The following is a 26,037-nucleotide window of genomic DNA, read 5'->3' as shown; positions in this document are numbered from 1 at the left end:
CTTCACTATGTTGGTTGCAAGAAATGTTAATTTGTTTCCTGGTACAACAACAAAAGATGTTTGAAAAATTTGTACAATTTCAAATTCTGAATCTATTCCCACAATCATTAAATGCAAATTGAGAATCTGAAAAACAGAAAGCAATGGCCATAATCAGCACCTGCAGAGAGGGAGAGTTGGAGTTTCAGGTTAATGACCTTGCATCAGAGCTGGAAAATGTTGGGATGTAAAAGATATTATGTAGGGGATGTGTGGGACAAGGATAAAGGTAAGTCTGTGATTGGTTGCAAGATAGGAGGAATGGCAGCAGATTTACTAATACTACAGAGCTAAAGGTGTTGGACGATAGGGCAGGAAAAGAAACAAATACGAAAATGCACCTACACATATGCTAATGGCTGAAAACGGGTTTTGAAAAAGCAAAAGGATACGAAACAGGCGGGTGGGGGGGCAATTGGAGGAAGTGAAATGAATGAAAGGAGAAACTGTCCAATGAGGGAGCAAGTTCAGCCACCCAGAGAAGGGTGGTGGTTGATGGAAACAATCCAGCTTCCAGAAAAATGTCGTGTCTCTTCAGACCATCCTATTTTTGGGGGGGGGGGGGGTGTTTAGAGCACCTGGACAAGATCGGTGAAGAGGAGACAGTTAATATGCTGCTCAGCACAGATGTAAGTAAAGCCAATGAGACATTCGGAAAGTATGCTAGTTTCAAATGACATTCACAGAAAGAGACTTACTGGAAAAATTTAAAGCCCTTGACTTTGCCACCAGTATTTGTAAAAAGTATCTTGAGATTATCTTCAGTAATTGAAGGTCTGTGAAAACATTAATCAGAGGATGAAAAATTTTGTTCCACAATCACCAGCAAGTTAATTTCTTGATAAGACAGACGATTACACTTTGATTACTTACGGAATATTTGAAAGATGAAGTGTAGCAGAGGGAGGGAATATATTCTGAAAATTCTTTGATCCAGGTTTTTTGAAACGATGAAGTGGAGAATTGGTAAAATCTTTTGTCAATCCCTGATCATCCAGACCTTCTCGAGGTAGCTGCACTGTCTGGTGTTTGGACAGTGTGACACGGATAATCTTTCCATACATTTTCTGCCCATTTAAATGGCTCATGGCTAAAAGGAAAGACTTAATTTTATAAAGTGCATTTTCTAAACAAAGGCAAGGAAAATAGTGTTCAAATGCATACAGAATCTTACCCAATTGTGCCTGGTTCACATCAGTCATTTGTACAAGAGCGCTATCTTTTTTATTGTATAAAATCTTCACACGCTGCACATCACCATAAACACCTTTTGCAAAGTGAAAGAGTTAAGAAAAATAAAAAGTTATGCACATAACCAAATTGACAACTCAAAACAAATTGACAGAGCAATGGAACATTCAGATCAGACATCAATGTGAACAAAGTTTTGACATCCAAAATGAGTACATCAAATCAAAATTTAGCATAGTGATTATCTGAAGAGAAAAGTCCTGGTAAAATCCCTCAAAGCTAATGTGAAGTGATTCTAAAGAACATGCAAAATAATTTTAAAACATGCATTACCATAAATAAAATAGCATCTATGGAGAGAATTACAGCAAAAGAAAGAGTAGCAGAAGATTATCTACTTATCTATAAGCCGAACTGCTAGCTATAAATAAGAATTAAAAAGGTGAAAATTTTTAAATCAATAATAAAAAGTATAGTGCTAACGATAACATACCGAAGAGGGTAAACAGACTTTGGGGCGTAACCATCTTTAGAAGGAGAGAAGAGCAAGCAGCGTAAGACAGGAAGAGAGAAGAATCGAGGAAGAGCGGAGATGAACAGATCATCCATAACGAAGGGTGGTTCCCGCAGAATGGTGAGGTGGTCATGGATCATGGTTCAAGGCAGTTAATTGGGGCAAGTTGGTCCGAGGAACATTTTGTTCAAGCACATAAGCATGAACACAAGGAAAAAAGGTAGGGATAGGGCAGAAAAGAGGATTGGTATTGGGAGGGTTGGGAAATGTGAAATAAACACACAAGGTCAGAAAGAGGGATGGGATGGGTTGGGGTGGAGCAATGCAGAAGAAAACAAGGAGAGGGAAACAAAACAAAAATAAATATCTCGGTCAGTACACAGGAAATGCAAGGAATTTGGTCAGAAAATGGCTGGTTCATGTACTTTACAAGAAAATAGAGTTGAATGCAGTCACCCAAGACAAAAAAAACATGGGCAAAATACATTTATAATCAAAGAATTACAATACTTCATATTACATGAAAACAAAAAAAAAAATCAAATCATGCACAAAAAAAGCCTTGAACTTGGAAGTTAACTGCAGTGTCATGGCGAGGTATGAAATGCAGGCAAATAAATATCATAGAGGTTGTTTAGTTCAAACATTACACTTAGCATGCAGAAGTACAGCATGAAGGAAGTTATTAAAATGTTACCAAAAAGCTTTCTACCGTTTAAAACTGAACAGAAGTTAATTTGAATTTTATAAAGTGTGAACAGAACCTTGGGCAACTTCTCCTGTGAAGTGTTCAGAAAAAAAGCCACATTTCATACCAGCTTTTGCTAAAGCCAAAATGAAAATAGAGGTACAAAGAGATCATTTGAGGACAAAAGCCCAAGAACCAGCGTATTACACAATACAGAGATTTGCACAGTGAAAGAACATGTTTCGATAATAACAAAATGAAGGTTATCAAGGAAGACAAAAAGAGGGGGGGGGGGGAAAATGTCTCAAATTCTTTGGAAAGGACCTTTAAGAAAGGCAACAAAGCAAAGTTTATAGAAAGCAAGATTTCACAGCAAACAACATATGCAAGCATGACAACTAAGCAGTAAGACTACACAATTGCACAGACTTTTGCAGTGAAGAATGAGGTTATTTGGCAAAACTTACATACACAACACAAACCTCCTCTCAAACTTCCATCTTACACCAACAACACATTCTATTCCATTCACCATCTTCTACTCACACACATTTAAATAGGTGTTACAAATAGCAATACTTCAAATGGTAGGGAGTTCCACATTTTCTCCAAGTAAAGAAATTCCTTGATTTTCTTCATAGGATGGTTTAGGAATTTTATATACCCCTCATGATACATGTTTAGGCATTTCTTCATTGCAATCATCATGAACCAATTTATAAAAGACCAATAAAGTCACCTCTCCCATAACAAAGAGGTCCCGATTGTTCAGTCCTGTTTGCTCGTGGCGTCCTCTTAAATCAAATACCGTCCTTGCAAACTTGAGTGCTCTTAAGTACTGATATATTTGCAATATGGGCAGAGCTATATTCCAAATACAGCAATATTTACAGTATATTACCACTCAAACCTCAGTGGTTGATCAACCAACATCTTCAAACCTGCATCTGCCCCCACCATTGAGATACCAAATGCTCTCTTCAGTAACCAGAAGACTTTACAATGCTAACAGGCACCCAAGCGCTGTCGGATAACATCAAAGACATTCTGATAAAAAAGCAGATAGCCAAGTGCTGTTGGGTAACCTGAAAACATGATTTAGTGGAAGTGAGAGAGGGAGTGTCACTGTTTGTCCTTCATGGTCCATCTGTTTTGATAGGACCTACCCTCTCAGGGGGTGGTAATTGGGATCCAAGTCAAACGTGTTTGTTGATAGAGTTTGTTGAAAAAGAAGAAATGACATCACCATAAGAAGTGATGCCACCACAGGAAATAACATCACCAAACCAAGGAAATCAAAGCATATAAATAGAAAGCACGCTACAGCACCAGTGCTTTGTTCAGAGGCTCACTGAAGATGTTACCTAGTATGGTGACGAAACCTTCCAAATCAGTGATCAAACCTACATCCAGAACCTCAAGCTGATCTACAAATCTTCTCAAAAACTCGCTAGCATATATTTATGCAATTTAAGTCTCTTCACCACTTAGCATTTTCAGTTTACTGACAACCTAGCTCTGGTACATATCAGATAACTGAGTGGTCCAATGTCTCTTCTGTTGACTTTTGCTCGCCTAAACCAATCCAAGCAGTTTGCTTGCAGTTCTTCTGGCTTTTTTCAAAAAAATTACAAACCTATACCCCCAGGAAGCCTTTGTACCACTTAGATTCTCGATTTTCCTAGCCGGAGGTACCTCCTTATTAAAACTAAAATTCACATCTTATGTTTAAATGAAATGTCACCTTTGCTTTTGGGTTGTGCACAACACTGGCTAGACCAGCATTAATTAACTTCCCTCAAGCAGGTGAAGCCATCTTTTTCAACCTCTGCAGTCCACCTGATGTAGGTGCAATAAATGCTGCTTGAACCCAGAGCAATGCAATTAAGAAAGCACACAGTTCCAAGTTGAAATGGGAGGATAACTGACATCTGCATGGCAGTATTCCCATGCATCTACTGCCCTCATACTTGAAAAAAAAAGGTGGGGAATGCAGATTTGATAAAGGAAGCTTGGCAAATTGCTATTAGGCATTTTGTAAATGGAATACATTTCTACATTGCATGGAGTGAATATTTAAGTCAATAGGATGTAAATCAAGTGGGCCGCTTTGTCTTTGACAGTTATGTGTCGGACTGAGTGTCGAGGTGCATTCATCCAGGCAAGGCGAAGCGCGTTATCACTTTCCTGACTGGTGGCTTGTTGGAGGAAGGCAATCCTTGGGAAGTCAGATAACTTGCATGCTACAGAACTTTTACTTCAGTATTTATATGGCAGATCCATATCAGTTCCTGGTCAATGGTAACTTGGAGATTCAACGGTGGGGACTCAGCAATGGTCATACTGTTGAATGTCAAAGGTCAGATGACTAGACTTTTTTTTTTGCTTGTTCATAGTCATTGCCTAGGATGAGTATTGCATGAAAGTCACATGTCAGTTTTGAGCCTACACTTCAATTGTGTCCAGGTTTTAATGCATACAAGCACAAATTATATCAGTATTTGAGGATTTAGAAGTGGTACTGAACACTGCAAATGCAAACATCTCCACTCCTGAATTTAAGTTGGAGGGAAACTCACTGACTGAGCAGCTGATGATGGTTGAGCCTAAGACACCTTCCTGAGAAACATTTTAGAGATAATCCTCAGGTTGAGATGATTGGCCTCCATCAACTACAGCCATCTTCCTGTACTAGGTTAGATTCCAACCTGTGGAGAATTTTACTTTCCACTGACTTCAATTCAGCTTTGGTTCCATTTCATCTCACTTTGTCAATAAGCTGGCTTGATTTCAATGAGATTCCTGATGAAGGGCTTATGCTCTTAAAGCTGATTGTCCTGCTCCTCAGATACTGCCTGACCTGCTCTGCTTTGCCAGCACCACATGCTCAACTTCATGGTCAGTCGCCTCATCCCTGGAATTTAGCTTTGTCTACATTTGGATCAAGGCCATAAATTAGATGGCAGCCAAGCTAGAACCTGGTGTGTGTCAGTGTGCAGACTACTGTTAAGTACATTTGACATTACAGACAGTCAAAGATAACTGTCACTTTGGTGATGGAGAAGAGTGATGGGATGGCAGCTGAGCAAATTAGATTGATCCTTCTTTTTGCAGACAAGACATAATTGGGCAATTTTCCAGAGTCCTGATAGATGCTTTTATCGTAGCTGTTGTTTCAGGACAGCTTGAAATATAGCTGGTTCTTGGATATGCTTGCAGTATAAAGCTGGGATTTTTTTAAGCCCGTGACTTTTCTTATAGTCAATGCCCTCAGCTTTTTCAAGATCATTAACATTGAAACTAGCACTAAAAAGACAAATGAATCAGAAAACAATTCACTCTCCACTTAATGACAGTGAGCTACTTAATAACTCATCAATTGCATGAATTTTGAAAAGTACTCTACCAATCATCTAGACACAAAATTACAGGTTAAGAAAGAAAAGTCAGGTATGAAAATTGAGACATTTGAGGCATTTCTTTCATAATTGCTAAGATTATTTCCAAAATAGCAATCTGAACTGATAGACTTTATTAATATCATGTAGACAACCGGACCTAAAGCCCTCACCTTATTGCCATTATTTTCCACCTGCACTTGTTATTGTTAACAACATTCATGAATGCCAGTAATTTATTTGATCATAAATTTTCTTAGCCGGTAGAACATGAAATATACACATATACAGTATAACAAGACACTGGATAAGGAAGACAACAAATGTTAGAACAATTTAATGAAATCAACATACTCTGAATATAAGTATGAAGCAAAAGATTGTTGAAAGAAATAAATTATTACCTCGTCATTCAGATTGCTAACCAGAAGAACACTGTGGTTGGCAGAAGCAACTCCAGACATTGCTACACGCCCAGGCATAGCCAATGGGCTCAGGGATCCTGGAACAGCTACAAGAGAAGATCAAATACATCATCAAAATAAAATTAATACTAGTTACCTGGAAGTAAACGTCCCATACAACATAGGGGTTCTGTCTTGACTAGAGACTGAAGACGAGTTTACTGAGCTAACAGCAGAATTGTAGGGCCATTTTCTGATTCACATGAAATGGCTACTGGATTGCTGGAGTTGGCATCAGTGGCTCCAAAGGTAGGTTACTGAAACTTGGTAGAATTTCTACTGCAAGCAGCAATTTGTATAATGAAGAGTGTGGACTGGGCTGGGTGAGGCTGGTCACTAAAGTTCTCAGAAGCAAATAAGACCATCCATGTTTACTCATTCATGATTTTCAGTACTTAAGACCACACAGAAGAGATTAAGTGGTAATTGTGAAACTTCAGTTCATAAATGAGCTTCTGCTCCCAGTCATGGTGGGTTAAGAGAAACTGATGGCAACAAAAGTGAACAATTAACAAAAAAGTTAAATTGAGTGGTGACAATAGGACTACTCACAAATTTCCTCAAAATCACAAAATAATCCCTGCAAAGACAGTATGATCATCCAGCATCCTCTCTCCACTACTCAACACCTCATACAAGTTTAGTTCCTAACAATTAATGAGATTAAAATGTCAGTAATACAAATTTCCTTCAATAAGTGACCTGTATAAACAACTGGAATTTAAAAATATGTATGCAGAATTTTAGCAGTGCTGTGCTTAGAAAGTTATCAATAGATTTCAGCAACTTGAAAATTGTTGTTTCAGCATGATTAACCCATTCAGGAAGCTGGATGCCATCTTATCCACAGATTTATACTATGATGTTTTGCAATCCTAAATACTGTTCAGTACAAACATCTGAAATTCCAATCCCACGAATCCAAAATTACATGATGAAATACCCAAGTAAACTGGAAAAGGGTTAATTTTCTATGGACTAAACAGTGTTACATCAACCTTACCTATAGGCTATACTGCAAAAACAAATTTTTAAATTTTGTTTTATTCATTCATGGAAGGAGAGGGTGTCACTGATTGGGCCAGCATTTATTACCCACCATACTTGCCGTTGAGGTGGTGGTACTGAGCTGCTTTCTTGAACTACTACAGTCAATGCGCTGAAGGAAGAACCATAGGTGTTAGGGAGTGTGCGTCAGGATCTTCACCCAGCAATACTGAAGGAACAGAATTATATTTCCAAGTCAGGATGGTGAGTGGCTTGGAGAGAATTTGCAGGTAGTACTGCTCCCATTTATCTGCTACCTACATCTAGTAGTATTTTGGATGGATTTCAAAGGTGCTGTCCAAGAATTTGGTTTAATACCTTGGGTGAAATGCAGGTCCAATTTACTTAGCAAAATTATTAACGCAATTCTAACCTGCAGACTGTGCAAAGCTTAATGAGGTTGGGAACCCAGAGCCTCCACTGTATGGACTGGACATCATTCCTGCTGGAGTACCTGAAAAACGGAAGGCAAAAAAAGTCACCTCAATTTGCTTATACAGTCCAGATGCTTGCAATCTTTACTCAATTAAAGTAATTTAAAAATTAGCACATTCATGTCATTATAGTAGTAACTGTAGGTCAATACAACATGTAACGCACAGATCCGTTTCAAACGGAAACGGAGTTACAGATGACCAAAACAGAAACAGACCCTTCGTTCAATTCATCGATACTGATCAGGTATCCTAAACTAATCTAGTCCCAATTGCCAGCATTTGGCCACTATCCCCCTAAATTTTTCCTATTCATATACATTTAACACTTAAAAGGCATCTGGATGTGTATCAGCCTCCTGCACCTCTTCTGGCAGCTTGTTCCATACATGCACCACCCTCTGCGTGAAAAAGTTGTCCCTCAGCTTAAACCTATAACTTCTAGGTTGTGGATTACTCTACCCTGGGGGAAAGAGAGACCTGGCTATTCACCCTATCCAGACCCTTCATGATTTTATAAACCTTCCAAAACGTCACCCCTCAAACTCTGACGCACTAGGGAAAATAGCCCAGCGTATTCAGCCTCTGCCTATAGCAGAAACCCTCCAATCCTGCCAACACCCTCGTAAATCTTTTCTGAACACTTTCAAGATTCACAACATCGCCCTTATAGTAGGGACACCAAAATTGCACAGTACTCCAAAAGTGGCCGAACTGATGTCCTGTACAGCTACATGACCTCCCAACTCCTATACTCAATACACTGACCAGTGAAGGCAAGCATTCCATATGGCCTCTTTACAATCCTGTCTGCCGCCACTTTCAAGGAAGTATGAACCTGCACCCCAAGGTTTCTTTGTTCAACACCACTCCCCAGGATCTTACCATTAAGTGTACAAGTCCTGCCCTGAATTGCCCTACCAAAATGTAACACCTCATAATTATCTCAATTAAACTGCATCTGCCAATCCTTGGCCTATTTGATCAAGGTCCCATTGTACTCAGGGGTAACCTTGTTTGTCGTTGACCCTTAAGTTTTATTCTTGAATATATATACTTTTCACTATCAGCCTCAATTTGACTTTCCCTTAGAAATGCATCTGGTTCTCTCTTGTACTCAACTGTATTGCTGGCCTCAAATGATTTTCTTGAGAAAATGTTATACAACCTAATGCCCTTGTCCAAGATTTTTTTAAAAAAAACAAGTCAAACTTCAAAGACATAGCTCATGTGGTTGATTACTCAATCTCACTATCCAAAAGTTTATCACAAATATGAAATCTCTAAATCTATATACAATTAACGGAATAAGTAAATTATAATGGGAATCATCACGACCCTTCAGAAAATCAATGCAAATCCAAAGCTGATGCTTAAAATCGGGAATAAAGATAATTCTAGAAACTAATATGTAGTTGATTGAATTTTTAAAATGAGATTGAGAGCTTTTTATTAGATAAGGGTGTATTTTATCCCCTTTATTAGATTAAGGAATATGGATCAAAGTTAGGTAAATGGAGTAGAGGTATAGATCACGATCTAATAGAGGGGGAGAAATCTCAGCTGTGCAGTCTATTTTCGTTCATATGCAGTTGCTTAAAACTGATCAATTCTTGAAGAGTAATTTTATGCGAAGTTCTCTTCTACTAAATAAAATAACATGGGGTCATTTAATTAATATTCTCTTAAAATTGAGATCTTAAAATATATTCAAAACTGGCATCCATGAAGCACTGAATCAGAATTTTATTCAATTACCATCTATTACTTCATTTTCACTTGTCAACTCTCGAGTGAATTCACTAAACAAAACATAACATAACTGAATCCTTCAGTCACCACCCGCTTCTGGATTCTCTACTCAAAACAATACTTCTCTACATATTTGTTAGGTAACAAAAATCCACAAATTGAATGAAACCAGTCATGCCATATGTCACTCATCATTCCAATACAATGAAAATCATGTCTCTCAAACTTGATTTGAGTTATTTGAAGTAACAAAGAGGATTGATGATGGCAGAACAGTAGACATGATCTATATGAACTTCAGTAAGGTGTTCCCCATGGGAGACTGATTAGCAAGGTTAGATTACATGGAATACAGGGAGAACGAGCCATTTAGAAAAAGAACTGGCTCAAAAAGGTAGAAGACAGTGGTGGAGGGTTATTTTTCAGACTGGAGGCCTGTGACCAGTGGAACGCCACAAGGATTTCATCATTTATATAAATAATTGGATGTAAGCATAAAAGAGGTATAGTTACTAAGTTTGCAGATGACACCAAAATTGGAGGTATACTGAAGGTTACCTCTGATTACAGCAGGATCTGGGTTAAATGGGCCAATGGGCTGAGTGGCAGACGGAGTTTAATTTAGATAAATGGGAGGTGTTACATTTTGGGAAATCTTAGCAGGACCTATATATTCAATGGTAAGATCCTGAGGAGCGTTGCTGAACAAAGAGACCTTGGAGTGCAGGTTCACAACTCCTTGAAAGTGGAGTCACAGGTAGATAAGATAGTGAAGGTGGCATTTGGTATGTTTTCCTTTATTGGTCAGAGTATTGAGTATAGGAGTTGGAAGGTCATGTTGCGGCTGTACAGGACATTGGTTAGGCCACTGTTGGAATTTTGCGTGCAATTCTGGTCTCCTTCCTATTGGAAGGATGTTGTGAAACTTGAAAGGGTTCAGAAAAGATTTACAAAGACGTTGCCAGGGTTGGAGGATTTGAGCTATAGGGAGGGTTTGAATAGGCCAGGGCTCTTTTCCCTGGAGTGTCAGAGGCTGAGGGGTGACCTTATAGGAGGTTTACAAAATCATGAGTGGCATGGTTAGGATAAATAGACAAGGGGTGGGGGAGTCCAGAACTAGAGGGCATAGGTTTAACGTGAGAGGGGAAAGAAATAAAAGAGATCTAAGGAGCAACATTTTAGCACAGGAGGGTAGTGAGTGTGTGGAATGGGCTGGCAGAGGAAGTGGTGGAGGCTCATACAATTGCAACATTTAAAAGGCATCTGGATTTGTACATGAATAGGAAGGGATTGGAGGGATATGGACCAGGTGCTAGCAAGAAAGACTAGATTGGGTTGGGCTATCTGGTCGGCATGGACAAGTTGGACCGAAGAGTTGGTTTCTGTGCTGTATATTTCTACGACGCTGACTATTGCAGCACTACCTATCATCCTGCTCAGTAGTCCATGTGGAGCAACCTTCCTGAGCAACATTTGCTAGCACACAACCTCTAAACTTAAAATGGTTTTAAAAAAATGAATTAAGTTGCATTATTCCCTTCAGAGACTGGAGCTAACAACTCCTTGATAACTCTCCGCTATGCCATTTCATCACTAGCTTCCAGGTAGTCTGTGGCACCATTATTTCTACCACATTTACTTTTAGTGGTTAATTTATCAATTACACACCCAGCAAGCAAATTATAGGGTCATAGAGTCAGATGTACAGCACAGAATCAGACCCTTTGGTCCAACTCATCTATGCTGACCAGATATCCCAAACCTATCTCGTCCCACTTTCCAGAACCCAGCCCATATGCCTCCAATCCCTTCCGATTCATATACCCATTCAGGTGTCTTTTAAAATGTAGCAATTGTACCAGCCTCCACCATGTCCTCTGGCAACCCATTCCACACACGCACCACCCTCCGCATAAAAAGGCTGCCCCCCCCTTCGGTCTCTTCTATCTTTCCCCTCACCCTAAACCTATGCCCCTAATTCTGGACTACTCCACCCCCAGGGGATAAAACCCTGTCTATTTACCCTATCCATGCCCCTCATGATTTTATAAACCTCTGTAAAGGTCACCCCTCATCCTCTGATGCTCCGGGAAAACAGCCCAGCTCATTCAAACTCCTCCTATAGCTCAAATCCTCCAAGCCTGGCAACATCCTCGTAAAATCTTTTCTGAACCCTTTCAAGTTTCACAACATCCTTCCAATAGGAAGGACACCAGAATTGCATGCAATATCCCAAAAGTGGCCTAACCAATGTCCTGTACAGTCACAACATGACCTCCTAACTCCTGTACTCAATACTGACCGATGAAGCAAACCTTCACTATCCTATCTACCTGCGACTCTACTTTCAAAGGAGCTATGAACCTGCACTCCAACACTCCGTAGGACCTTACCACTAAGTGTACAGGTCCTGCTAAGATTTGCTTTACCAAAATACATCACCTCGCATTTATCTAAATTAAACTCCATCTACTACTCCCCAGTCCAACGGCTCATCTGATCAAGATCCCGTTGTAATTAGAGATAACTTTCCTTGCGTAATGTCTTTCTATATTTTATTGTAGAAATCTTTTTTCATCAAAACAATTTGATTTTGTCCAAATTTTGAAATTATGCCCAATCCCAAGCCAGATCATTTAAACAATGAATACTGATCCCAACATGATTCTGGGCAGACCATCACTCCGTTTCTGTCAGCTGTAACTAACTTTAAACCACCATTTTCCTGGTGAGCTCATAATCCACTTTTTCGTGCCCTATTTCAATATGCTCATTCTTTAGTCAGGATCCCTTTTAAACTATTTTTAAAAATAAAACTTGTCCAAATGTCTTAACATAAATCTTGAGATGGGACTTGAACCACAGCTTCCAGACTCACTGCGCTACAAAGGTTTTAGAAATTTACTTGATGCTAATTTAAAAGGGCTGTACCTGATATCAGTTAGAAACTAACAGACTATAATTGCACTCTTCCCTCATTCATTGTTGTTCCTTTAGTTTGAGGAATTAATTCAGAGAAAGCACCTTTGTAAATGAAGAGCTCTCCGGTCAAGCCAGAGTTGTGCAACTTTAAGCAATTTCCTCACATCCCCTAAAAACGTCCTGCTTTCTGGTTACTGATCCCACCATCAAGGGGAAAATTTAATCAACCTGGTCTACACCGCTGAATTTTATATTTGCATTCAATGTCAACCATGCCTAATTCAGCAACCATACTGTCAGCATATACAAGTCAATATGCCTTGATGTACTATCAATCTCTTTTTAAAAAAAAGAGTCAAAGGATGGAACAGAACAGAATAGAAAGGATGCAAAAATTCAACAAGTGTTAATCCAAGAATCTCAATAATTCAGTCTATCGTCGAGTATTACTTTACACTCAAGTGCAACAGAAAATAATACACGTTACAGATATGATGGAAGGTTGGGTGGGATGCTCTTCAGAGGGTCAAATGGCTTCCTCCCAAACTGCTGTGGTTTGATGATTCTATGAACCTTTCCAGTCAGAAAAACACTTTATTAAATGATGATTTCTAAAATATATTCACCCAAATCTTTAAATAAATGAAGCAGGTTAGCCAGACATGGTAGACTGCAGTAAAAAAATAAAATGCATCTACATTTTTTTCTTGAATATATTCAGTGATTTGGTCTCCATTATGTTAAAATTTCCACTGGGTCACCAGTAAAGAAACCTCTCCCTTCAGTCCAAAATTCTGTAATTAGAGAATGTTATTCTAGCCACAACCCTGCACCCAGTCTGTCCAGTAGTATCAGAATTATACACTTTTCAAACCAAACCCTTCATTCTTCCAAATTCTCAAATACAGATCTGAATGACCCAATCTCTCCGTATACAACATACTTGCTTTCACAGAGATCAGGCTGGCGAAACTTCATTGAACTTCTGTATGGCAAGTGCATTTTGTTTTGAAAGATAAAACAACTAAAACTCTGCAAAATACTTCAAGAGTATTAAGATTCTGTTTCAAAACATTCTTGCTCCTCTACTCAAATCCCCTTTCAATGAAGGCCAAGATACAATTTGCCTTAACTGCTTGCTGCAGCTACCTACTTTCAGTGATTGGTGCACATGGACACCCAAGTCTGTTGGTGCATCAATATTTTCCAACCTACCATTTAAATAATGCTCTGCCTTCCTATTGTTTATAAAACCAAAAAAGGAGGACTTCACACAACCACATCGTACTGCACTTTTCATATCTGTCAACTCATGCAACCTGCCTAAATCACCTTGAAGGTCCTTTTCTCTCTTCATCACTCAATTCTGCCTAGCCTGCCCTCATCCAAGTTGTTCACTTTAGCAGGAAGATTAAAAAAAAGCGAGTGCTAAAGCAGAGAACCAAAGCAGAATTGTGAACTGTAGCTGTAGAAGAATTTAAAGTTTCAAGTGAGTGAGTCACAAAATTAGTTTGGCTAACAGGTTGCTATCCCTTATTATGGGATAACTCAACAAAGATTTAGATTATATTAGATTAGCAACAGTGTGGAAAGAACAAGTCCACACCGATCTTCCGAAGAGTAACCCACTCAGCCCCATTTCCCTCTGACTAATGCACTAACACAATGGGCAATTTAACATGGTCAATTCACCTCACCTGCATATCTTTAGATTGTGGAAAGGAAACCTACAGACACAGCGGGAATGTGCAAACTCCACAGTCACCCGAGGCAGGAATCGAACACAGGTCCCCGAAGCTGTGAGGCAGCAGTGCTAGCCACCGTGCTGCCCCAATGGGTATTATATTTCATTTAGAGTATAGGTGAGATCACATCCCCAATGTGTGCAGTTTTGGTCTAAAGAATGGATGCAAATGGATTGGAGGTCTTTCAGAGGTTTACCAGACTGATAACTGGAATGAATGGAGTGTGTTACGAGGATAGGCTGTGCAGCCCAGGCTTGTTTCCACTGAAGTTTAAGAGCAAGGGGGAATTTCATTATGCAAGATCCTCAACGGTCTTGACAAGGTAGATGCACAAGGGATAGTTCTTCTTGTTGGCAAGTCCATTACTTGGGGACTGTAGATATCAGGATTAAATAGGAATTTGGAATTTGAAACAGATCAGCCATGATCTTATCAAATAGCAGAGGAGATGAGAAGAATTATATAACAGGGGAGGCCAAAAGGGACTGAACAACATGTTCTGCACTTGTTTTGCATGTTCATTCAATTATTAAGAATTGTATAGCAGGACAAGAAAGAAGTGTCAATACAGTCAAATGGCTGTATGAAAGGAAAATTGTGCTTTGACCGATTGAGTCATCCAGCATGAAAACACATCTTTTGGCCCAACTTGTCCATGCCAACCAGGCTTCCTAAACAAAACTAGTGTCATTTGCATGTGTTCACCCTATATCCCTCTTAAACCTTTCCTATTGACATATCTGTCCAAGTGTCTCAGACGTTGTAAGTGTACTTGCCTCTACTAATTCTTCTGGCAGATTGTTCCATGTACGCACCACCCAGAGAGAAAAAGTTGCCCGTCACGTCCATTTTAAAAATCTTTCCCCGCTCACCTTAAACCTATGCCCTCTAATTTTGGAATCCCCTACACGGAGGATGAGACCTTGGCCATTCACCTTATCTATGTTGCTTGTGATTCTATAAAGGTCACCCCTCAACCACCTACACTCCAGAGAAAAAACAAATACCTACGCAGCTTCTCCTTACACTCTCCAGCCTTGGTAATATCCCTGTAAATCTTTTGACACCCTTTTCAGTTTAATAACATCCCTTCTATAGCAAAGCATCTAAAACTGTATGCTGCACTCAAATGTGGCCTTACTAATGTGCTGTACAAGCTATAACATAACATCCAAACTTCTGTACTCTATGCTCTGACCAATGAAGGCAAGCATGACAAACACCACCTTCTGTACCTGTGACACTACTTTCAAGGAACTATGTACCTGCACCCCCAAGTCTCATTGTTCCATACAGCCCAGGGCTCTACCATTAACTGTGCAAGCACTGCTCTGGTTTGTCTTAGCAAAATGTAACACTTTGCATTTACCTCAATGAAACTCCATTTGCCATTCCTCAGCCCAGTTGATTAAGATTGTATTCAGAGGTAACCTTCTTCACTGTCCACTATTCCACCAATATTGTTGCCATCCACAAACTTACTGATCATGCCTCATTCTCATCCAAATAGTTTTATATAAATGGTGAACAGTGGATCCAGAACACCGCTGATCACAGGCCTCCAGGCTGAACAACCTAAGCTATCCTGTCTCATACCTTCAAGCCAATTTTGTATCCAATTGGCTCGCTCTTCCTGAATTTCATGTGATCAAATGTTACTAACCAGTCTAACATGCAGAATCTTGTTAAAGGGCTTAATAAGGTTAGTGGACAGTAAGGAGGTAGTAACTAAGGTAAAAACAATGACTGCAGATGCTGGAAACCAGATTCTGGATCAGTGGTGCTGGAAGAGCACAGCAATTCAGGCAGCATCCGACAAGCAGCAAAATCGACATTTCGGGCAAAAGCCCTTCATCAGGAATAAAGGCAGAAAGCCTGAAGCGTGGAGAGATAAACTAGAGGAGGGTGGGGGTGGGGAGAAAGTAGCATAGAGTACAATAGGTGTGTGGGGGAGGGGATGAAGGTGATAGGTCAGGGAGGAGAGGGTGGAGTGGATAGGTGGAAAAGGAGATAGGCAGGTCGGACAAGTCCGGACAGGTCAAGGGGACAGTGCGGGCTGGAAGTTTGAAACTAGGATGAGGTGGGGGAAGGGGAAATGAGGAAGCTGTTGAAGTCCACATTGATGCCCTGGGGTTGAAGTGTTCCGAGGCAGAAGATGAGGCGTTCTTCCTCCAGGTGTCTGGTGGTGAGGGAGGGGTGGTGAAGGAGGCCCAGGACCTCCATGTCCCCGGCAGAGTGGGAGAGGAAGTTGAAATGTTGGGCCACGGGGCGGTGTGGTTGATTGGTGCGGGTGTCTCGGAGGTGTTCCCTAAAGCGCTCTGCTAGGAGGCGCCCAGTCTCCCCAATGTAGAGGAGACCGCATCGGGAGCAACGGATACAATAAATGATATTAGTGGATGTGCAAGTAAAACTTTGATGGATGTGGAAGGCTCCTTTAGGGCCTTGGATAGAAGTGAGGGAGGTGGTGTGGTAGTAACTAAAGCCTGTAAGGAACTAAAGCTTCCCCATAGTCACGCTAGGGGTCTGAGTAGGCAGGGAGCAGACGAAGAGCACAAACGGACTGGTAGTCTGAGGTGCAATTGTTTAAACACAAGTAGTATAGTAGGTAAGGCAGATGAACTTGGGGCTTGGATTAGTACCTGGCAGTATGACGCTATTACTGAGACTTGGTTGAGGGAAGGGAGTGATTGGCAAATAAATATCCCAGGATATCAATATTTTAGGTGGGATAGAGGGAGGTGGTGGTTTGGGGGGGGGGGGGTTGCGTTACTGGTCAGAGGATATCACAGCTGTGCTAAAGGAGGGCACTATGGAGGACTCTAGCTGTGAGGCAATATGGGCGCAGTAACAACATTGGGGCTGTACTTCAGGCTTAGCAACAGCGAGCGTGAGGTAGAAGTACAAACATGTAAACAGATTATAGAAAGATGTAGGACCAACAGGGTGGTGGTGATAGGAGATTTTAATTTTCAACATTGACCATGATTCATTTAGTGTTTGAGGTCAAGATGGAGCAGAATTTGTAGGAGCATCCAGGAGTGTTTTATAGAGCAATACGTAAATAATCCAAATCGGGAAGGGGCCAGCCAGGTGGTTGAAATTTCAGTAGGGAATGGTTTTGGGAACAATGATCACAATTCTGTAAGTCTTAGAATACTCATGGACAAAGATGAGACTGGTCCTAAAGGAAAAGTGCTAAATTTGGGGGGGGGGGGGGGGGGGGAGAAAGAAGAGAAGAAAAGCAGCCAACTTTGCCAAAATTTGGCAAGAGCTGGGAAACGTGGATTGGGAGCAGCTATCTGAATGTAAATCCACATTTCATGTTCGGAAGGCTTTTAAAGAGAGGTTGATTACAATGCTGGACAGATGTGTCCCTGTGAAAACAATGGATAGGTATGGCAAGATTAGGGAACCATGAATGACAGGTGAAATTGAGAGACCAGCTAAGATGAAAATGGAAACATACGCAAGGTCTCGGCGACCAAAGACAGACAAAGCTTTGTAAGAATATCAGGAATATAGGACCAATCTGAAACGAGGAATTAAGAGGGCTAAAAAGAGGCCATGAAATATCTTTAGCAAACAGGGTTAAGAGAAATCCCAAAGCCTTTTATTCATGTATAAGGAGCAAGAGAGTAACTAAAGGGTTGGCCCACTCAAGGACAAAGAAGGGAAGTTATGGAGTCAGAAAATGGGTGAGATTCTTAATGAGTATTTTGCATCAGTATTCACCAAGGAGGGGACATGGATGTTGAGGTTAGGGATAAATGTTTGATTACTCTAGGTCAAGTCAGCATAATGAGGGAGGAAGCATTAGGTATGCTAAAAGGCATTAAGGTGGACAAGTCCCCTGGTCCGGATGGGATCTATGCCAGGTTATTGAGGGAAGCAAGAGAAGAAATAGCTGGGACCTTAACGGATATCTGTGCAGCATCCTTGAACACAGCAGAGGTGCAAGAGAACTGGAGAATTGCTAACATTGCCCCCTTGTTTAAGGAGGGTAGCAGGGATAATCCAGGTAATTACACAAGTGAGCCTGAAGTCAGCAGCAGTGAAACTGCTGGAGAAGATATTGAGGGATAGGATCTATTGCCATTTGGAAGAAAATGGGCTTATCAGTTAAAAGCATCATGGTTTTGTGCAGGGAAGGTCACGCCTGAACAACTTAATAGAATTCTTTGAGGAAGTGACAAAGTTGATTGATGAGGGAAGGGCTGTAGATGTCATATACATGGACTTCAGTAAAGCGTTTGATAAGATTCCCCATGATAGGCTGATTGAGAAAGTGAAGTCGCAGGGGGTCCAGGGTGTACTAGCTAGATGGACAGAACTAACTGGGCAGCAGAAGACAGTAGTAGTGGAAAGGAGTTTTTCCAAAATGGAGAATTGTGACCAGTGGTGTTCCACAGGGATCAGTGCTTAGACCACTGTTGTTTGTGATATACATAAATTATCTGAAGGTCCAGGTGGTCTAATTAGCAAGTTTGCAGATGACACAATCTGCAACTTCACCAATCTTAGTGAAGGGGACTGTCAGAGAATAAAGAAGAATATAAATTGATTGGAGTGTCGAATGAGAAATGGTAGATGGAGTTCAATCTGGGCAGATGCAAGGTGATGCATTTTGAAAGATTCAATTCAAGAGCAAGCTTTACAGTAAATGGAAAAGCCCTGGGGAAAATTGATGTACAAAGAGATCTGGGTGTTCAGGTCCACTGTACCCTGAAAGTGGCAATGCAGGTTAATAGTAGTCAAGGCATATGGCATGTTTTCCTTCATTGGACAGTGTATTGAGTTCAAGAGTTGGCAGGTCTACAATTGTACAGGGCTTTGGTTTGACCATGTTTGGAATATTGCATATAGTTCTGGTTGCCACATTACCAAAAGGATGTGGATGCTTTGGAGAGGACACAGAAGGTTCACCAGGACATTGCCTGGTATGGAGGGCACTAGTTATGAAGAGAGGTTGAATAGATCAGGATTACTCTCATTAGAAAGATAGAGGTTGAAGGGTGACCTGATTGAGGCCTACAAAATCATGATAGGTATAGGCAGGATGAATAGCAAGCATCTTTTCCCCCGCTCCAGAATGGGGACTCAATGACAAGTGGTCATGAGTTCAAGGAGAGAGGGGAAAGTTAAGTGAGATGTGTGTGGAAAACTCTTTATGCAGACGGTTGTGGGTGCCTGTACCTGTGTGGTAAATGGTTTTTTTTGTTCTTAAGTCCATGTAGATGTCTACCATTCTGCCTTTATCTCCTTGGTTACCTCTTTAAAAAAACCCTCAATTTTCAGAAACAATTTACCACAACAAAGTCATGCTGATCTTCCCTAATCAGTCCTTGCTTTTCCAAATGCTAGAATCTCTTCCAACAACTTACCCACCACTGACACTGTAGTCACCAGTGTGTCATTCCCTGGCTTTTCCTTGCAGCCTTTCTTAAAAACAATGGCATAAATTAGCCACATTTCAGTCTTCTGATACCCCACGATGGCTTTCAATGATACAAATATCTCTGCCAGGGGTCCGGTAATTTCTCCCCTAGCTTCTCAATGTGCTGCGATACACTTGATCTTGTCCCAGGCATTTAATCAGTGTTTAAAAAGCGCCAGCACCTTCAGTTGTGTAATGGTTGCCTAGTTGATCATTAAGGCACTCTATTCTCTCCCTAGTTATGCTTTTGCCCTTTAAAAAAAAAAACATTTTTAGAATATCTCTGGATTCTGGGTCCCCTTTTAGACCATCTGATCTCCCTCTTCAAAATGTACTCCTACACCTCCAAAATTCCGAGAGATTCACTTGGTCTCAGCGGTCTATACCCGACATCTCTCTTTTTTGACCAGTGCCTCAATATCTCTAGACATCTAAAATGTTCCCTACTCCTTTCAGCCTTGTCCTTCACACCAACAGGAACATGTTATCCTTGAACTCTTATCTGTCTTTTGAAAGACAGATGTCCCTTTACTTGTGAACAACCTGCCACAAATCAACTTTTAAAAAAGTTTGACTAATAACATAAATATTGGCTTTGCCCCAATTTAGAATTCAAGTTGTGGACCTGGCCTATCCTTTCTCAATTACTGTAAAACTAATAGAATTATGGTCACTGGTCCCAAAGCAGTCCCTCACTAACACCTCAGTCACTTGCCCTCCCTTATATATTAGAACTCTGAGGAAGTAACAGCAAAATAAAAGAGGGATCTTGTAGATGTGGTGTAATTAGATTTTCAGAGGGACTTGACAAGGAGGCACATCAAATGTTACACAAAAAAAATTAGCTTTAGTTTAAGGGGGTGAAGAGAGTTGGAAGGTGGGGGGTGCAGGGGAGAAACAAAAGAACAGTTACCGAACTGGTTGCCTACAAATGGGTTATTTTTCCACTGACAATGTTGACTGGCACAGGGATCAATGCTGGGGCTATTTACAATGATATCAACGAATGAAAGGGTTTTTTGTAAACTTTGATGTAACCACATAAAAGACAGGCAGGTGATTATTACATGAAAAGGACAAAAGCAAGTCTGCAACAGGATACAAACAGGTTAAGGGCATGGATAAAATAATTGCCAGACTGAATATAAAAGACAGACAATATGAATTGTTCATTTCGACTGGGAGACTAGAAAAGCAACATATTTGAATGACTACTGCAAAACACTTTAGTACAGAAGGATATTGGATCTGATATTTTTAAAAATTTAACCATGGGAAGTGGAATCGCATTTCTTCCCTATCCTTAGTAGACCAGCAGTTATTAAGAACATCCCCTCAGTTCCTAGCTTCTCCCACGAGAAGAAATAGGTTTTCCATGTCAAATCCCCCACACAGTCTTATGATTTAAAAGGTCATTCTCATTCTTCTAAATTTCAAACACAGGCCCAACCTATTCAACCTCTCCTCATATGAGGTCCTTCCATCCCAAGGATCAACCCATTGAACAGAGACAGGATCGCAACCAATACCACACATCTTTCCTTAAAAAGATGCCAAATAGCATAAGTAGTAAGTGATAGACAGAGCTAAGCAATTCCATAACCAATGGACTAGATCTAAGCTCTGTGCTCCTGCTAGTCATGAATGATGGTGGATAATTAAACTGACTATAGGAGGCTGCTTTACAAGTATCCCCATCCTCTGAGAGAGCCCAGCACAACAGGGAAAAAAAAGGCATGATAAATTTGCAATCTCCAGTCAGAAGTGTGAGTGGATGATCTCTCTCAATCTCCTCTTATGCTGGGGACCACTGAAGATACCAGTCTTCAGCCAATTGAATTCACAATAATCAAGAAATGGTCGGTGGCATTGGATATTGCAAAGGCTTTGGACCCTGATAACAGTCCAGTGATAATACTCAAGATATGTGCTCCAGAATTTGTTGCTCCCTTAGTGAAGTTCTTAAACAGAGTTACAATACTAGCATCTAATAATATGGAAGATTTTCCAGTTATGTCCTGTACACAAAACGGACTAAGACAATCCAGCCAATTATTAATGTCAGTCTATCAATCAATAGAGACAGAATGTGTCAATGTTATCAAGCAGCGCCCGCTGAGCAATAACCTGCTCACTGATACCCAGTCTGGGATCGACCAGGGCATCCTGCTTGACCTCATGACAGTCTTGGTTTCAACATGGACAAAAGCACAGGATTTCAGAGGTTGAGTCAGAATGACAGCCCTCAACATCAAGGCACACCCAACGGAGTGTAGCATCAAAAGGAGCCCCAGCAAAACTGGGTACTGGTGGCAAACACTCCAATGGTTGAATCATGCCGACCACAAAAGGAAGATGGTTGAGATTATTGGAGATCAGTCTTCTCAGGAGTTCCTTAAGGTAGTGCCCTAGACCCAACCATCTTCAGACACTTTAACAACGACGTTCCCTCCATCATAAGGTCAGAAATCGCACAATGTTCAGCTCAATTTGTGAATCCTCAAATACTGAAGCAGTCCCCATTCAAATGTAACCAGATCTGAACAATTTCCACACTGGAGTTGACAAATGGCAAGTAACATTCACCCCACACAAATGCCAGGCAATGATCATTGCCAATAAGAGACAGTCTAACCACCACTCATGACATTCAATGGGATCCTAGGAATAACACTGACCAGAAACTCAACTGGATTGGTCATATAAATAAAGGCAACAATAGCATGTCAGTGACATGAAGTACTTCAGCAAATAACTCACTTTCATGCTTCCCAGAATCTATCCTCGATCCACGATGAGAAGATAGGAGTGTGATGGAATACTCCCCACTTGCCTAGATGCGTTCAGCTCCAACAAACAAGTTTGACATCATCCAGGACAAGCAAATCTGCTTGATTGGCACCACAATCACAAGCATCCACTTAGTCCACCACTGATGCTCAGTGGTAGTGTGTACTTTCTACAAGATGCGCTTCAAAAATTCAAAAGATCCTGAGAGAGCACCTTCCAAACACACAACTACTTCCATCTAAGGACAAGATCAGTAGATACATGGGAACACCACCAATTCCAAGTTGCCCTTCAAGCCATTTACTATCCTGAAATGGAAATATATAACATTCCTTTATTGCCACTGGATCAAAATCCTAGAACTCCCTCCCTTAAAGGCATTGTGGGCTTACTGACTGCAAATAGACTGAAATGGTTCACTACCACCCTCAAGGACACTTGGGACAGGCAATAAATACTGACCAGGCCACCGTGGCCACCTCCCATGAATGAATGGGGAAAAAACAAGGATCAGAACTGCTCAGTATTCCAGCTATATAATTTTTGAAGGATCTCACTATTTCCATACTCCATTCCCTTTGAAATAAAAACCGACATTTTGTTTATATTACCTGAACTTTGATGCAAGTATGGTGTTTCATGCATAAGGACTCACAAATCCTTCTGTGCCATAGCTTTCTGCAGTCTTTCTCCATTTGAGTAATATTCAGCTCCTCTATTCTTCCCGCTAAAGTACATAATCTCACATTTACCATTATATTCCATTGGTCAGGTTTTTGCCCACTTGCTTAATCTATAACCCTCTACACACAGCATCACAAATCAACATTTGCCTTCGCATTTACTTTTGGATCATCCAAACTTGGCTAGAGTGCTTTTACATTCCTCCAAGTCATAAATATATATTATCTTAGAGTTTAAGAGAGGAAGAAGTGATCTTATAGAAATATAAAAGATCCTTAGGAGACTTAGCAGAACAGACGCTTGCAAGGCTAGGTTAACAACTTAAAAATATGGGGTCATCCATTTAGGAAGGGGATGACAACAATTTTCTCTTAGGTGTTTATTAGCTGTAACATTTCCATCAAAAAGCAATGGTATCATTTAATGCTATCAGCAAGGTAAAATGGATAGACTGTATTACCCAAGTCTAATATTGCTATAGGAAATACAACTTGATTTTAGTTGTGAAAACGTTTCTAGATAAGCCAACCAATTATAATCTCACTGTGAGCAACTTGTGTTTGCTATCAAAGCAACCATCCTGGACAGATGTTTCATTAATACAAATACTAGTGATAGTGAATTGGAGATTAACTTGAAATAAAAAGTTAAAATTACGGAGCTCTAGCTTTAAAATGGGATTCAAAGGGTGTTATTTGTACTTAAATGCATCTTGGACAAGTTATACACTGAAGGAAATCCAAGTGAACATTATTATTAGGTTGCATCCTACCAAGAAGGGAGCTCTCCTTTGCAAATGCTGCAGCAATGGCAGGATCCATTGATGACTGGCCATCTCCTGAAGGAAGATCTGGACGGGTGTAATCACGACTTTTATCATTGTTGTATTTTACATTCAAATTCACCAATTTTGAAAAATCAATCCTGAGGGTACAGCAAGCATTATAAATATTCTGACCATCCAGAGCCTGTAAAGATCAAAAAGGTTATTCATTAGATGAAAAACTAGAAGTACGCACATACTTTAACACAAAGGCCAGATGGACACAAAAATCTACTGTATCTTTAACAATTATTTTGTAACTTTAATTATGATTACGCAATAAAAATAAAAAAACTTCATTTTGACAAGTTATATGTGAAAAAATCAAAATGAAGTATCCCCATTGAAATGTCATAGGATATTGCTTCAATGTTCCACAATTAATTACTTTCAGCATAGACTGCGATTGCTTAAGTAAATGATCACGAGTAAATGGTGCTTTGCTATGACACACCATGGATAATGGCCATTGTGGAACGTTTTAACACAGCCTGTCAGGATCATCAATATGCTGGTAAGGGGAGACCACATCATTAATATGCAAATCAATTGCACATTCCACCCTCCAACTTCTCTTCCTAAGCTTTATTAAACACCATACTACGTAGATGCAAAATCAGAGAACACAGATTATGGGGGTGGGGACGAGGTAAGCAGAGGGGCCTGATAACAGAGACAAACCAAACAGAATCTGGAAGTATAGGAGACATAAGTCTATAAGATCCCTAACTGCATGATAGTAACATTCAAGTTACCAACTGGCCATTTGCATGGATAGCTACAGACATGTACTCCACTATTGATTTGGAGCAAAATGGCAAGGCACCACCCATGGGCTGCTTGTCTCCTGGGTAGGTTTGGGTGGAAGAGAGAGGGAATGAGGAAACTGGTGAAATCTAAATTAATCCCACATGGTTGCAGGGTCCTAGGGCGGAAGATGAGGAGTTCTTCCTCCAGGCGTCAGTAGTAAGGGTTTGTCGATGCAGGATGCCCAGGATCTGCATGCCCTTGGCAGAGTGGAAGAGGGAGTTGAAGTGTTCAGCCACAGGGCGGTGGGGTTGGTTGGAGTGAGTGTCTAGACGTGTTCTGTGAAACGATCAACAAGTTGGTATCTAGTCTCTCCAAAGTAGAGGAGAACACATCAGGTGAAACGGATAGTGACATTGGAGGTGCTCTCAGTCCCCCGGCCCACAAGGCTCATTCCTGACGAAGGGCTTATGCCTTAAATGTCAATATTCCTGCTCCTTGGATGCTTTTCCAACGTGACACACAACCCCAATCTTCAGCACCTGCAGGTCTCACCATCTCCTAACTCCTTGAAAATAAAATATCTAACTGGCAGCTTAGGTTGGAATAAATTAAGAAATATTTGAAAAAATGTAGTTTTATAATAATGAACATTGTTAATAGTTAAATTTAAATGAGACAGACAGGGAAAATGCAGCAACTAAATATAACTGCCTTTTTAAAATGTTCTAGCTTTAAGCATTGCAAGTGAAACAACTCTGCTGTATTCTAACCATTCTATGGAATTTGATTGTGATGATTTGCCCAATGTAGAAGTATACCAGTTACTGGTAAAAGACTTAACTTTCATCCATTATATTGTACCAACTTAAGTGATGCCCAGGAGACAAAATCTTTCCTTTGTGTTGTGGCTTTAAATTCAAATGGAGAGTGGACAATTCAGCATACTAACCACTTATCTTATGCTTTAGCGAAAATTCAAAAAGAAATTTTGACAGTGGTACCAACACCAGACTAATAATCCAGTACAAAAGGCCAAAACTCCACACATGGGTTCAAATCCCACCATGGTAGATTGTGAAATTTAAATTCATTTTAAAAACTAGAGACTTTGTTATTTTAATTCAAATGTTGACTGTTGATTACCAAACACGCATGTGGTTCAGGCGATGGCTTTTTAGTAAGGAAAGCTGCTACCTCCGTTTGGTCTGGCCTACATACGACGCCAAACCGACAGCAACATCGTTGGCTTAACTGCTTTCTGGGCAAGTGATGGGGAAAATGCTTAGCACACATCCCATAAGTGAATAAAACAAAACATGCACATTAATACAGAAGACACTGCTACATGACATCATCACCTCA

General features: G+C 40.4%; 1 protein-coding gene across 3 annotated transcripts in view; it reads right to left on the bottom strand.

Annotated features, from left to right (window-relative positions):
- The window catches only part of LOC122554209 (polypyrimidine tract-binding protein 2), a 74,669-nt gene that overhangs the window by 5,755 nt on the left and 42,877 nt on the right, over positions 1 to 26,037 (bottom strand). For all 3 annotated transcript variants that reach the window (XM_043698864.1, XM_043698865.1, XM_043698866.1), the window contains exons 8-14: positions 23,875 to 24,070; positions 7,715 to 7,795; positions 6,235 to 6,341; positions 1,724 to 1,757; positions 1,214 to 1,306; positions 913 to 1,129; positions 738 to 815 (exon numbers count right to left, since the gene is read on the bottom strand). In XM_043698864.1, the coding sequence (XP_043554799.1) occupies positions 738 to 815; positions 913 to 1,129; positions 1,214 to 1,306; positions 1,724 to 1,757; positions 6,235 to 6,341; positions 7,715 to 7,795; positions 23,875 to 24,070 (806 nt within the window). The remainder of the gene's footprint in view (positions 1 to 737; positions 816 to 912; positions 1,130 to 1,213; positions 1,307 to 1,723; positions 1,758 to 6,234; positions 6,342 to 7,714; positions 7,796 to 23,874; positions 24,071 to 26,037) is intronic.

This window comes from Chiloscyllium plagiosum, chromosome 11 (assembly GCF_004010195.1).
Source record: "Chiloscyllium plagiosum isolate BGI_BamShark_2017 chromosome 11, ASM401019v2, whole genome shotgun sequence".
Taxonomy (NCBI): domain Eukaryota; kingdom Metazoa; phylum Chordata; class Chondrichthyes; order Orectolobiformes; family Hemiscylliidae; genus Chiloscyllium; species Chiloscyllium plagiosum.
The sequence above is the reverse complement of the archived record's forward strand: the minus strand, read 5'-3'. Positions and strand labels throughout refer to the sequence as shown.